General features: G+C 41.1%; 1 protein-coding gene across 1 annotated transcript; it reads right to left on the reverse strand.

Annotated features, from left to right (window-relative positions):
* Positions 1 to 435: 435 nt before the first annotated feature.
* On the reverse strand, positions 436 to 13,654 carry CMAS (cytidine monophosphate N-acetylneuraminic acid synthetase). The gene is made up of 8 exons (XM_059472650.1): positions 13,453 to 13,654; positions 10,680 to 10,822; positions 10,293 to 10,448; positions 7,532 to 7,665; positions 6,558 to 6,652; positions 5,706 to 5,877; positions 4,048 to 4,198; positions 436 to 3,300 (listed from the first exon to the last, which is right to left on the reverse strand). Exons 1-8 carry the CDS (start codon positions 13,611 to 13,613, stop codon positions 3,026 to 3,028), a joined length of 1,287 nt encoding a protein of 428 aa, XP_059328633.1. The 5' UTR covers positions 13,614 to 13,654; the 3' UTR covers positions 436 to 3,025.
* Positions 13,655 to 14,322: the final 668 nt, after the last annotated feature.

Below are 14,322 nucleotides of genomic sequence, written 5' to 3' on the forward strand. Positions count from 1 at the left end.
TATTCAAGATACAGACAAACCACTGAATTATACAGTGGATTATTTTTATCCTATTTGCTAGATATTCTTTTTCTAATAATTTATGTTTTTTTCAACTGCTAGCACACACTTCAAACCACTAGATACTTTTCTGAATTATAACTGCTCTGTGAAAATGGATATTTTAACACTTATGTTAGGATTGTTTTTCAGTTAAGCTCAGCATATTTTATATACACCTCAGTTTCACCAGGCCCTCTCTTTGCTAACCTGAATAATTTGGTATCATTACCTTCACATTGCTCACTGCTCATTCTCTTTCATGCCTCTCCCACAGAATGGGGAATGCTCTATTAAACCAGAGCCACATCCATAAACGTACCTAGAATCACAAAAGGGGACAGACCAACCTGTCCCAGAACGGGGAGAGAGAAAAACAAACCCACCATCCAAAGATTTTTCAGACAAGTGTATTACTGGTAAGTTTTTCTAACCCATTTATGCATCAGGTTCACACATAATGGTATTTTTCTTCTGTACAGCATTACTGCTCTTGTAATGGTAACAATTAGAATGATTGGTCTCACTGGGTGGAATTAGACTAATTTAAACTTATTTCTGCAAAAGGTAAATAGTGTTATAAGACCAAAAATTAAAACCAAAAACCTTCCCCCACACAGGGTCTGGAAAAACTGGTTACCTAAAATGTGTGATCAAGGTTTAAAAGTCTTAAAAACTTGAAATCAGCAAGTATTAAAACATATCTCTGACTTCAAAAGATATATGTGATTCATATTGATTTGAATTGACTTAAGGTCAGAACTTGTTACATCACCGAACAGGAACTGGAGAGGAAGATAAACTGAATAGGAAAAAAAACAGATAAAAATAAATAATGAGAGTCAGAAGTGGGTGAAGGTGTGAAGGGTTAATTTGGGCACTAAATCTGTCCACCTTTGCCATCATAAATCATTTGTGTGGCACATGAACTTGGGAGTGTATGATTTGCAGTACAGAAACTCACCACAAGCCAGCCCATAACCATTCTCTACTTAGAAGACTAAAGAAAGCTGTTTATTTAAAATCTGATGTAATCAGCTACTTTTTCATAATAGCTTACTACAAATATTTACATAGTTTCCTGTTTTTCCATTTCACATAATCATGACAGAACAGCCCACATTACCTAAGATCTTCTTTGAAATAACCTAGATGAATTGAAGCAAAAAACCAAGAGCTCACAGGGCCAAAAGATGATCTCAGAATTATCCCAGAATAACAAAACTGACCATTGAAATCTACTCTGAATGAGTAATATCCCTCTAATCAAAGGCAGTTGTGGTGTCACATGTACTGGAACAGGACTTGGGAAAATATTCTACACATTTGGACCTTTCCTGGAACTTGGTATTTCACCTCTAAGGTGACAGAGTTACCCTCACTGTCTCTGCCTCTCTGACCCCTAAATCCTTCATATGATTGAGGCTTCTTCTATAAAATCAAGAGGAGTAATTAAGGCATCCCTGCTCCTACCCTATAATTAGATTTTCCACTACAGTGTGGGCAATACAAATCTGAACCTTTTAGGAAGCACATCCTGCATATCCCATATCTTTTTTTGGTAAACAGTCTCTAGAGCTCTTTTATCCTTCATATTCTTTCCAATGTAAGATTATACCATGAATTATTAAAATGAAAACATTGATGTCCAAAATGTGGCTCCCCTCTTGTCAAAGTCCATGGGATTTATCCAGCGCAGAATCTTAAAACGTGACTGAGACACTTAAATTTAGGTAACTTAGAGCTGATTAGTACAATAAAAATTTTATCTGTTAACTGTAGATAGGCAGTAAACCATTTTAGTTCAACATTTTGCTTTCTGAAAGGAAGTAAACACAAAGTTTATCAGAGGCCAGCATATCAGGTGATATACTGGGAGTATAACTATTTATACAATGCAAAATTTAGCAGAGAAACAAAATAAAATGACAAGCCATTATCATTCACCTCCCTTGTAATTGCCAGTGTACCATGGGTATTTTCATTTTTTAGCATAACCCAAATCAGAACTTAACTCTGATATATACTATTGTATTTGTAATGTACAATACAATTCCTATTTTCAATAAATACAAGCATGTAAACCAGTTTTAACATGCTAAAAGTAGTCTGTATATATATTTTATGTAAACCCACATCAACTACAGTTTGGTTTTGTTTTTTCTTTAACAGCAGCTACTTTTCCATACAATAAACCTAAAGACTTTTATTTGGCTTTAATTCTTTTGAGGTTCCAATATAGTCTTCATAGAAAGAAACTGAGTTTCTGCAAAGATCTCAAAGACAATGGGAAATTTAACTCCAAATTTGGCAAAATATTCATTTAGGCACTTCAATAAAACCCAAAATAAATTCCAAGAGGTACAATTCCAAATGTGATTTAATTATTTATGAGCTTCAAACTGAACACATGTTAAAGTGCTTTTTTAAACGAATATTAACTTGTTTTACAGTAACTGTGCTATATTTTAAAAATAGAGGAGGAAGTTTTATTGATAAGTATTTTACATCTGACCTCTCCAGCACATGTTAAAACTCTTCCTTGCTAAGGACAAAGCTTGTAAAATGCAATCACACAACCACAACACCATGCATTTGATAAAAGAAATGCAAACCACATGAGCAAAACTGACAGAAGTTTTGGGGTTTTTAAGCCTGAATTACAAATCTTCAAGTCATGCAAAATCATTGATCCCTGAAAACATTCAGATTATGAAATAAAGAGGTGTCATTCCTGTAGGACAGGTGTGATGATTAAGAGCAGATTTACAGGGCACTCCCTCTTGTAGCATTCCTCCCATTGCACTTAAATGGCTTTTAAAATCATCATGGATGTGATCATATTTTCAGCATATAATCATGAATGTGGGACCTGCAATTAGGGGGAGACACCTTTTTAACTCTACTGTGCTGTAAAATTTGAAAGGTAAGCATTCCTTTGGGATATAGATGTACTGAGGAAGAAAGGCAGGACTGACCAACGGCGTTACTCTTTTTCCATCAGTTCCTTATTTCCTTTCCTGCTGTTCTCATTTCTCCCCATTTCCTTCCCTGCTGAGCTGATTTCTTCCAGCTGCTTCCTTGCAGAGTTCACTTTCTCTAAGAGCAGGAAAATGTGTTCTGCGAACTCGCGCACAGCTCCGCAGCCACCTCTGCTCTTACAGATGTAACCAGCAGCCTTCTGGGCAGCAGCACAGGCATCAGCAGGCACAGCACTCATGCCTGCCTGCTTCAGGCACTCCACGTCAGACTCCTCATTTCCTGGGGAGGAGAATGACAGGCAAGGCCAAATATCACACAAGGGAAAGAATCAGTATTTTTCTCAGTGTTTCTCCAGGTACGCAGTGATCTGATTTTTGAATTTTTTTTTTTTTTTGGTCACAATGTTCAGCAGCTCAACAGCACTTTGCATATGCAAGTCAGGTGCTGGAAAATCATGGTGATCCATGTAAATGATGATCACACTTCACAATATTCAGGCAAGAGAATGCTACTTTTAAGAGTAGTAAAATTATGTGAGCAGCTGAATAAGCATTGGCAGGACTCCTCACTTAGCCTGTCTCTGAAATACAGTTTAGCACAGAAGCACATGGCTTTCAGTTCTAATTCTGTCCATTTCTGACTACCATTTCAGAACATAATCTATACCAAATCCCCCTGAAATCAACTACAATGAGTTCAAAACTGTCAGCTCAAAGTGTATACTTATCAACATTTTGATATCAAAATGTTTCCTAAAAACAAAAGCTTTCCTATAGCCCACTGGAAAAACAGTGAAGACTTCCCTTACCAAATTACACAGATTCATTACTGTCTATAACATTTAGATTGTACCCTAACAGGCCTTGAAATACCTACTTTTGGTGATTGTGTGCTGCAATGTGCACAGCAATCCCATTAAATTCAGTATATTTACAAAGAGAAAAGTGGTTTGAAGCTCAGCAGCAGTACAATGATTCCATTTGTCTATGCTATTTAAATTAAATAAACCAAAAAAAAGGAACTGACCTAAGTAAGCCACCTCTTTCCAGCTCAAACCCATGTCCTCCTGCCAGTCCTTCAGAACCTGTAGTTTATTTGTTACACTGACTTTTGCTACACATCCCAGCTGCATGGCTGACAGTGTTTTTGAACAATCCCTGTCAGAGATGAGTCGGACCTATAGAAATAAAATTAGAGTAAGTTCTACACCAAAGAAATAAGACATATAAGTTGATTTACTATTACAAAAAAAAGCAAGTTTTGCTTGTAGAAGCTCTCTCTGGAAAAGCAGTGAATGATTGATTTTCAAAACTCAGAGCAGAAGTGATTAGCATCCAAAACCAGAGTCTTGAGGTTCCTTTAGGAAGGTGAAAGACCTTTCTGCAGCCCTCCCTGATGTTCAAAAATAATTTACATTTGTCTTTTTAAATGCAACATGTACTAAATAAAATTCTAAATATCACAGTATGGTTGCATGGTGACTATCTAGTGTAGTATGATCTAATTAAGTCACAATGTGGAATTAGAGAATTTCCAAGAAAGATTTCTGAAATGTTTGCCAAAGTAGAACATGAAGTTTTTTCCTTGGCCCCTCTACTTAATAACTTAACTTTATTTATAGCACCATTTCAGAGCATCAAACCAACACCACACAGACTGAAGCAGCACAGCACATTATCTCTGGAAGTTCATTCCAAACTCGAAATTTCAGGAATGGTGCACAAGGTAAGCTAAAACCAGAAGATAATTGCAGCAGGATTTTTAGAAATCTCAGACGCAAATCCTTCAAGTTTTCTGTCAAAGATGGAGACAAGCTTATCTTCCCTAATTGCTTTTAAATACAAACGAATGCTTGACACTCATTTTAAGTACAGGATGAAGAGAAGAGGAACAAAAGGCAGGACTGTATCAGTAACATATACTACAAATAAATAAAGTGCAGCACAAAGGCCTAGAGATTTTCCATGAAACATTCCAAGTCAAAGAAGGTATGGAAATAGGCTCCAACAGGCACAAAACAATGATTACAAGCTTCCTACCCCTCTGGCTTTCTAGAAAATGAAGCTGAGGGACTGTTGAAAAAACATCTACTCCATTTCACAGGAGTGGGCTCTGGGGTGACCTCACTGTGGCCTCCCAGTGCCTGCAGGGTGCCCACAGGAAAGATGGAGAGAGACTCTTGACAAGAGCCGGGAGTGACAGGACAAGGGGGAATGGCTCCAAAGTGTAAGAGGGGAGGATTAGACTGGATATGAGGAAGAAATTGTGCCCTGTGAGGGTTTTGAGGCCCTGGCACAGAGTGCCCAGAGCAGCTGTGGCTGCCCCTGGATCCCTGGCAGTGTCCAAGGCCAGGCTGGATGGGGCTCTGAGCAACCTGGGATAGTGGAAGGTGTCCCTGCCCGTGGCAGGGGGATGGAACAAGATGGTTCAACCCAGGCCATTCTCTGATTCTGTGAAATGGAGAGAGATGCTCTAATTACTGTGCTTGAGAACTTTTTCAAAACTCTTGTTTTCCTCTGAGGCTTCTGAGGATAACATTTGTCCCAACCAATATATTATGCTGCTTGACCACAAGCACTGTGAAGAAACTTCAACTTCTATGCTGCAAGAATATATTTTTTTAGAATCTTTTAATGTGCAGGTTACATGAGACGTGAAGGCTCACTCTTCAGAACAGCACTCACCTGGATTCCTCTTTTCTTCAACAGATCAATGCCAACAATATCTCTGTAATCGTAGGAGACCATTTCCTTGTGATCTTCTGTCACATAAATGCGACCATTGGTCAGACATCCATCAATGCTGCAAACCAAGAGCTTCACCTCTTTTAGTGGCTCTTTGCCAAAATATCCAAAGCTAGACAAAGAAATTATCATTTTAGGATAGAAGTTTTTGCACACTTCAAAACCCCAAGTATTTCCCATACAACTGTAACTTTCAGACAAAAGAATCAGCTTTGAAATTGTTCTTTTCTAATGTTTTTTCTCGTGATCATCACTCTCCAACTATATTGTCCCTCTTCAAAGAAACAAACAGAACTATCCAAAAGACAGCTTATTTATGTCATCCATTTAAAAATTAGGATGAAAAAGGCACAGAAAACATACTCCATTCCCACCCATTATTTCCTTAGAGCAGCTGCAAAGACAAGGCAGCTAGTGAGGTGGAATCAGCTCATGCCCTCTACACAAACATTCCCATTCCCAGGCATTAGTTATAGTGGTCTGGAGCACGGAAATCTGGGGCACCTCACCTGGGCAAGCCAGAGATGATGGTAACACATTGCTGAGGTACAGTAGGGCTTACACTCTTCCCCAAGCTGAACTTTAAGGAAAAAATCAAACTACCAAAATCCCACCATGTAACAAAGGTAATTCAGTTGATTTCAATGGAGAAAGGAAAAAATCCTGGGCAGAAATAAAGCTGCCCAATTATCTTTGATCTCCATTGCTTACATTCCATGCATTATGAATTCTCATGACCACACTTTGAAGCAAGCAGCACCAAAGAAATAAGGGAATAAAAAGTGCTTTTACCTCAACACTCTCTGCTCTGCAATAGGCCAGTCAATGTCTATGTCAATATCCACACTGTGCTCTGCACGCATTTCATAGTAGGCCATTTTACCACCCTGAAGGAAATAAAATCCACTCAAATTTTATGCTTGGGTCAACACAAACACGAAACTCTACAATTTAGCACCATGCAATAAAAGCCAAGTGCCTTTGGTTATAGAGTGGCCACCATAGCTTATATAAAAGTGAACCATCAATTATGTTTTTGCCAGTGACACAGAACCATTTGAAGGAACAGTTAGTAACTATTGAAGAAATAGTTAATAACTATTTCCATTTTACAACTAGAGAAAGTGTGCAAGATGTTGTGCATTATAGCAATTACATCACACTAATTTTACTAGCTCTTTTAATCAGCAAAATAGTAATACCTGCAGCATTTGCTTAGGAAGACTATTTTATTATTTGCTTACTGTTACTTAATTTCCAAGGGAAATATATCCACCACACCACAGTGTTGTTCTGCACCACTACATTGGGATGTAAACATCAGGAAAGGGAAAAAGACTGTTAAAGTTACAGTACAAAAATTGGCATAAGATGAAACTGGCTGAATATAGAAATTTGCTGATTATGACAAGGCTCTGACACTGCATGAAGCTCAGTTTCACACCTTTAGTGGCACTAAAATGAATTCTAAGATACACTGGTGAACTCCTGCAAAGCTCAACTCAGTATTGTATTGGTTTAAGGTTAAAGCTATATAAGACATTTATTTGCATAAATTTATTTGCTGTGGAGGATGCTGTTTACTGGAACTGCCCTAGCTATAACTAGCTCTGCTAAGATACAAATAATTAGCAAACTGTTTTGAGGTCAGAGTGCTATTTCACACTGACTAAATCAGAAATCAAAACAGATTATTGAATTCAGAACCCTCTACAGCAAGAGTAGATGTATTATTCTGAAGAGCATGAAAAACCAGAAGCACTAACCTGCAAGTAGCCTTTCTCAATCAGATGCCTCTTGGCAAAATAAAACGAGCCATTTTCATAGAGCTCCCCAGGCCAGTCTTGCCTCCGGTACCGCTTTGCTGGATTCAGGTTTTGGGGTTCTGTCATCTTGTTTTCTGTTAACAGAGGAAAACAATTAAAGCAAAAGCCTTAAATAATTCCTGTTCAGAGTCACTTAACAACCTAAATAACTTTCTGTTGAAAAATTAAGGGTATAATTCAGTCACCAACTTCTCTCATTTATTGCCTCCTTCTGCTTAACTTTATAAAAAATCACAGTCTGGTTTGAGTTGGAAGGGATGTTAAAGATGATCCAGTTCCTACCCCTTGCCATGGGCAGGGGACACCTTTCACTATCCCAGGTTGCTCAGAGCCCCATCCAACCCAGCCTGGAACACTTCTAGGGATACAGAATCCACAACTTCTCAGAGGAATCACTGAATTGCTTCTCTTTTTGGAACTGTGGATAAATTGGAGGACTACTCTGTATGTCTAGCAGTGAAAAAGGAAACTTTTCATTACCACTTTAGAAAAAAAACCCAAACCAACCAAACAGAAACAACAACAAAACCCCAAGAGGTTATTTGCTTCAAAACTCATTCCCACAAGGAGTAGGAGGGACATTCTACCAGACTGTCCTTGCCAATATGAAAGAAATACTATTCCTGTACTCCAACTCTTATTGCACATGGGAATGCCTGAATGCACTCTGATACCTGAAAGGACCAGCCTGAAATCTGGAAGGTGAAAAAAGAGCATATGTGAATAATTTTTGCCTGTGAAAACATCTTGGGACTTCCCCAAAATACATCATATTTAAGGATATGCATTAACTCTTCATAAGTGTCCACAAATAAACAAACAGCTGTCTGCACAAACACCATCTCAAAAGATCCCACATTATTACCAATGACAATTGTATATGCACCAGAAACCAAATCAAGGACCAGTGACTTTTGTCCTTAAGTCCCTTCAATCCAGATGTACAAAGAAGCTAAAATTCACCAGGTTTCATGATCCAGTAACCACAAGAAAGTTAGAGGGCATTCTCAAACACCCAAAACATCCTAAGGCTTTAGTAGATACACACACCCCTTGTGTTTCATCACCAGCTAAAGCTTTGTGCTCACTGAAGTAAACATTTCCAGTCACAGAGAGACACCTTTCTCTTTGAGGGTCTATCAATATTAAACCTTAATGCAGAAGGAACAACAGAGCTACACAAAAAAAAAAACCCCATGAAATTCTTTTTGCATAATCAGTACTCTAAAGCTGCATGGAAAAATAAAAAGAAGAAAAACCATTGTATAATGCTGCTGTGAATAACTGTCACCTGAAACACCACACACCCTAAAGGCCATTTGCATTTATCCTTAAGCTGCTCATGTTGGCACAATCTGTTTCCAGCTCTCCTCAGTCCTTGCAGCTGAATAATTCCTTAGCTCTCACCACATTAAAAACGTTTGGATGTCATTTTGTGCAGAAGAATTACTTCTTTTTTTAGGTAGGCCTCGAGGCTTTCTTATTTAACAATCTGCTTCTGGGACACAAGCACTTCAGGAACCCACATGGCAGATCCACATGAGATTCACTCTCACATTTGTCCCTTCCAGCATCTCAAGATGTGTATGTGGCTTGCTAAACTGCAATCCACAGAATCCTGAAATTGCCACCCATGCTTTTGATATTCCTCTTATACTGCACAAACAAAAAGCATCACTTATTTCTCCTCTTATGGGGAACAATGACAATGTTCAAGTGTTTACTCTAAACAAAGGCTTAACTTTTATTTCATCTTATCTCTAAGATCAAGCCTCATTTATTACACATACTCTTTTACAGCATGATGCTTTCTAAACTCTCAGAAAAATTTCATATGAAGCAATTTATATCTCAACAAAATAACTGTAATGCCTGAGTAACTTTAATTTAAAAAAAAGAAACCAAGTAGAAAAAACACCAAAACTCCAGTGTGAGAGTACCTGAAATAGCCATTTTTAAAAAATGAAAACATTTCTGCTTTAACCACAGAAACAAAGCCAACATACAAAATGTGTGGAATAGCTCTTTGTACCAGGACAAAAAGTGCTTTATAGCTAAGGCAAGGTGCAATTTTATTTGTAAAATGTCAGTCTTTGGTTACCTTGGCCACTGTAGCTAAGGGCCATATTTTCTCTGGGAAAAACCAGTCACATTTTTCTGGATGAGCTAACCAACATGAGTTCAGTAAGTACTCATGACTCAAAGGCATTTTGCAACGTGACATAAGTCAGCAGCCAAATTATCAGGATGAAACAAAACCTAAGTCTGCAGGCCAAGAGATTGTCATCCCATTCTCACCAAGATTTTTATCTCACATTTTTGTCATTTGTCAGCTACTGCATAGCAAGAACAAACAGTTTTGTAGTTAGGACCTCAGAGTAGTGTCTGAATACCCATAAATATCCACTAGGAAGAAGTTAACATGCAAGGTTTTTTCTGGAACTGTATCTTCAGCTTAGACAAGCTAATATAATGTTAATATAACTTTAATTTCTACAAAACAGTTACAGAAAGGCTGAGCAATTCTCAGTAATATCAAGACACCAGTGCTTGGAAGGAATTTTTAAGCCATCTCAAATCTCTTGGAGAGAATTCAGTCTATGCTTCAGACATCACTTCCTGAAATAGGACAGGTATGAAAAGCAAGAATTTGGAAAAAAAAAGTGAAGTATAACTGTAACCAGAAACATCTAAATATTACCTCCTTTCTTTACCTCACTCCATCTGAATTGATGCCTCCTCACAACAGAGAAGACAGAATCAAAGCCCTCCTTCTGGATCATGTCTGCCACTTTTATAAGGTCACTGGGATGTAAACAGGGAGATGTTGCTTGAATATTTCCTACAATATCAACCTCTAAAGAAAAACAAAGAGACATTTATGAAACAATTCACACCCTTACTAACACACAACTGCAAAGTATGGTAAGTACCACACACCAAAAAAAAAAAAAAAAAAAAGGAGAATCTGAATCTTTCTGGCTTTTATTTACTCAGTGTTTTACTTTACTTATTTTTCTAAATACTAAGTGCATCATCCCTCTGGGGCTACGATATAAAAGCTCAGCATATTTCATTCCTGATTTACCACGATGATGATTGAGAAACTCTGTGATGGCTTCTAGGGAAGTGGAGGAGTCTTGAGAGACTTCAGGGCTCCTGCGATGGACCTGAGCACCAAACTGCTTCGCAACCTTCTCGATCTCGTCGTGGTCTGTGGAAACCCATATGCTGTTGGCAGACAGTGACAAAAATTAATATAAGGAATAAATCATTATTGACTTGCCTGTTGCAATTTAACCTGAAAAAAGCCCCAACTTGTTTATGTCTGTACTAAAACTTGCAATAGAAGGAACTAATTCTTGTGTTTGTATTAATAAAACTATCCCAGTCAGTCCAACCAGCAGCTTTTAACAATGGGGATAAAAAACACCAGAGTGTAAAATCTGAATCTTGAGTTGCATTTCATGCAGGAAGCTTAAGCAGTATAAAATTTAGAAGTGTTACCAGAAAAATCCAGTGTCAGCACAAAGAATTTGTTAGGCATGTTAACAAATCTGTGAATTGTGAATGCGTTAGATGTGGCATTCAGAATCATGTAAGAGTTTAGTTTACAAGTAAAACTGCCACAAAGTTAAAATATTAGCTTATGCTACAAGTGTGTTAAAATGTGTTAATTGGCCTCCATACACTCCCAGAGAAGGAGCCGTTCAAGTTCCATATGTTTTGGCACAGAAAACTTCCAGTACTGGTAAAGCAAGACTGCAATCGTTCAGGGAAAATAAACATTTACAAAAGGAAGGGCTAATTCTGAGTATCATGTGATGACAAACACTGAGCAAGTGTGAAGCCACTGCTGTCATCGTGATGACAAAAAAGCATGAGAGGTATAAAAACAAAAGCTATGAAAAGTCACCCTTCCTCTCCCAGCAATGTGGCATTCTCAATGCACTGTCCAAAGCAAATGGTGCTGCAGTTACATTTCTTCCCCCAAAGACATTGTGGGATCATCAGCAGAAAAATATGTGTGACAGCAACAGCAATGTCAAGTCACACCCTGAGAACAAACACACAAGAGGTGTTTTCCAGAAACTGCTTTGGGATGGTGAACTTAAATACACATTCCCCATTCAACCACGAGAGTTCTGCTGTGTAACAGGTACCTTGCACAGCTGTTCCATAGGTGACAAGGCAAACCTGGTGCATGTCCACCTACTGCACCTGCCATGCCTCAAAGCCAGGCTGCACAACCCTGACTGGCTTCCTGTTGGGAAAATTCAGATGCCAAAGAGAAGCCACAGCAGGTCATTCAGCAGTACAGATTCACAATCATTAAAAAATTATCAGTAACCTCAGTAACCAGAAATGTTCTTGTCTGTTTCTTTATTAAAAATAAAACAGAGTACTGCATCCTCTACTTTTCAGATACAGCAAGAAAGGTTTTCCAGGCCAGATAATGACAGAGCAGCTATGAGATACAGTGCTCTGGATCCAGCTGGGCTACATTTCTCCTCGACTTGTTCTGAGTACTATGCAGCAGGTTTGCACTGGGAACTTGCCCCTAAGAGTGCTACACACTGAGCACATCCTAACCATGGCTTTAATTACCAGAAAATGTGTAGAAAATCCTCAGTCTCACTCCTGCAGAGAATGTAATGCCTCTATTCTCAACAGCAACAACACACGTTTCTATCTAGCTCTAATTATTGCTTCCGAAGTTTCAGGCACTTGGCCACAATCTGGGCTTCTCTTCTGTGTCACATAGGCACAAAAGATTATCTCCTTTAACTTGACATTTGAGTGAGACTGCTTCTGATGTGCTGGGTCCAGCTGTGGGCTGCCTGATACCAAAAAGGAAAAATGGGAGCAAGCTCAGCAGGAGCCAGCACGATGACTGGGCCTGGGAGCACACATATGCCAGGAGATGCTGAAAGAGACATCTCAGCAAGGAGGTGATTTCACTGCTGGGCATGGAGAGAGGAAATAAGGAAAATTTTTCTGGGTGAGCACAGTGAAATGAACAGAAGGGCTGTGGGATCTCCATCCTTGGAGATGCCAAGCTCAGTGCATGCTGTCCTGAGTACCCAGATGACAATGAACTAAAGTCATCCTGTGTTTCAACAGTTCACAGGAGATCACCTCCAGCCTGGCAGTCCCATTTAATGCAGATGTCTTAATGAAGTAAACCCATCAATATTTACAACATCACCAGTTCGTGGCCACCGAACCACGCATCAGAAAAACTTCAATTTCAATTTACTGTGTAAGACTTTAATTTCTCCATTCCTCTGCTGCTCACCCTCAGCAGGAAGGGACAGCTGAGTTCTTGATAGGGTGCTTGCCCTGCCTGACCCTTAACCCGGCGCCACAGTAACTGCACCCCCTTGTCCCAAGTGAGGATCAATCCTGCCTCAGTGGCAGAGTCACAGCATGGGTCGGGCTGCAAGGGACCACAGCGGGTCAGCTGCTCCCACCTCCCTGCTCCAGCAGGTTCCACAGGATTTCATCCCGGCAGCTTTTGAGTATGTCCATGGAGGGAGACTCCACATTCTCCCAGGGCAGCCTGTTCCAGTAAAGAAGCTCTTCCTCCAGTCCAGGTGGAACTTGCTGGGCATTAGCTCCTGACGCTTCTCCTGTCCCATTGCTGGGCCCCACGGAGCAGAGCCAGGTCCCTGCTCTGAGCCCTCCCTGCAGACACTGACAGTCATCCCTAAGAGCCTCTTGACGAAGCAGCAGCTTTCCCCAGCCCCTCCCTGGGCCACGGTCCCCCGTCCATCCCGAACCAGAGCCCCCCGGCCCGTCCATCCCAAACCCGAACCCGCCGGGGGCAGGGGAAGCGCAGGGGGGCGGCGCATGCGCACCTGTGGAAGACGCCGGCATCGACGGCGGCGCGCAGCACCCAGCCGATGAGCGGCACCCCCGCCAGCAGTTTGATGTTCTTCAGCGGGATCCCTTTGCTGCCGCCCCGCGCCAGCACCAACGCGGCCAGGTGGGGCTGCGGCCGCCCCTCGCCCCCATCCATGGCCGTGTCTCTGTCCCTGTCCCGCTCCCCTCCTCTCCTGCCGCGCCCTGCCACGTTCTCGGACCGCCCCCTGAGGCATGCCGGGAAATGTAGTCCTGCGCTGCCGTGCATGCGTGTGGGGAGAGCGGCGGGGAGACGCCGGGGGGGACAGCGAGGGACGCGCCATGTGGGGGGCTCGAGGGGGGATGGCGAATGATCCAGCCTGCAGGGAGGAGAGGGTGCTCTTTTGGCACAAGGTGCCCCGCAAAGCCTGCTTTCACGGCAGGATGGATGGATGGATGGATGGATGGATGATGGACGGACTTCTTCGGTGTGTATCTCTTTAGTCTAGAGAAGACTGCGAGGGAATCTCATTAATGCATGTAAATATCTCAAAGGGTGCCAAGAGAATGGTGCCAGACTTTCCAGTTACAGGACAAGGAGCACTGGCCATAAACTGAACACAAGAAGGTCAGCCTGAGGAAGAACTTCTGCACACTGAGGGTGGCAGAGCCCTGAACAGCTGCCCAGGGAGGGCCTGGAGTCTCCCTCTCCGGGGACATTCCAACCCAGCGGGACACGCTCCTGTGCCACCTGCTGCAGGTGACCCTGCCTGGGCAGGGCGTTGGACAGGGTGATCTCCAGAGGTCCCTATAATCACAATTACAGGATAATCCTGTGGTTCTGCAGCTCTTTGTGGGCGTTCGCGGGCCGTGGCTGCCGTCCTGCG

The sequence above is a fragment of the Ammospiza nelsoni genome, chromosome 5, assembly GCF_027579445.1.
Source record: "Ammospiza nelsoni isolate bAmmNel1 chromosome 5, bAmmNel1.pri, whole genome shotgun sequence".
NCBI lineage: Eukaryota > Metazoa > Chordata > Aves > Passeriformes > Passerellidae > Ammospiza > Ammospiza nelsoni.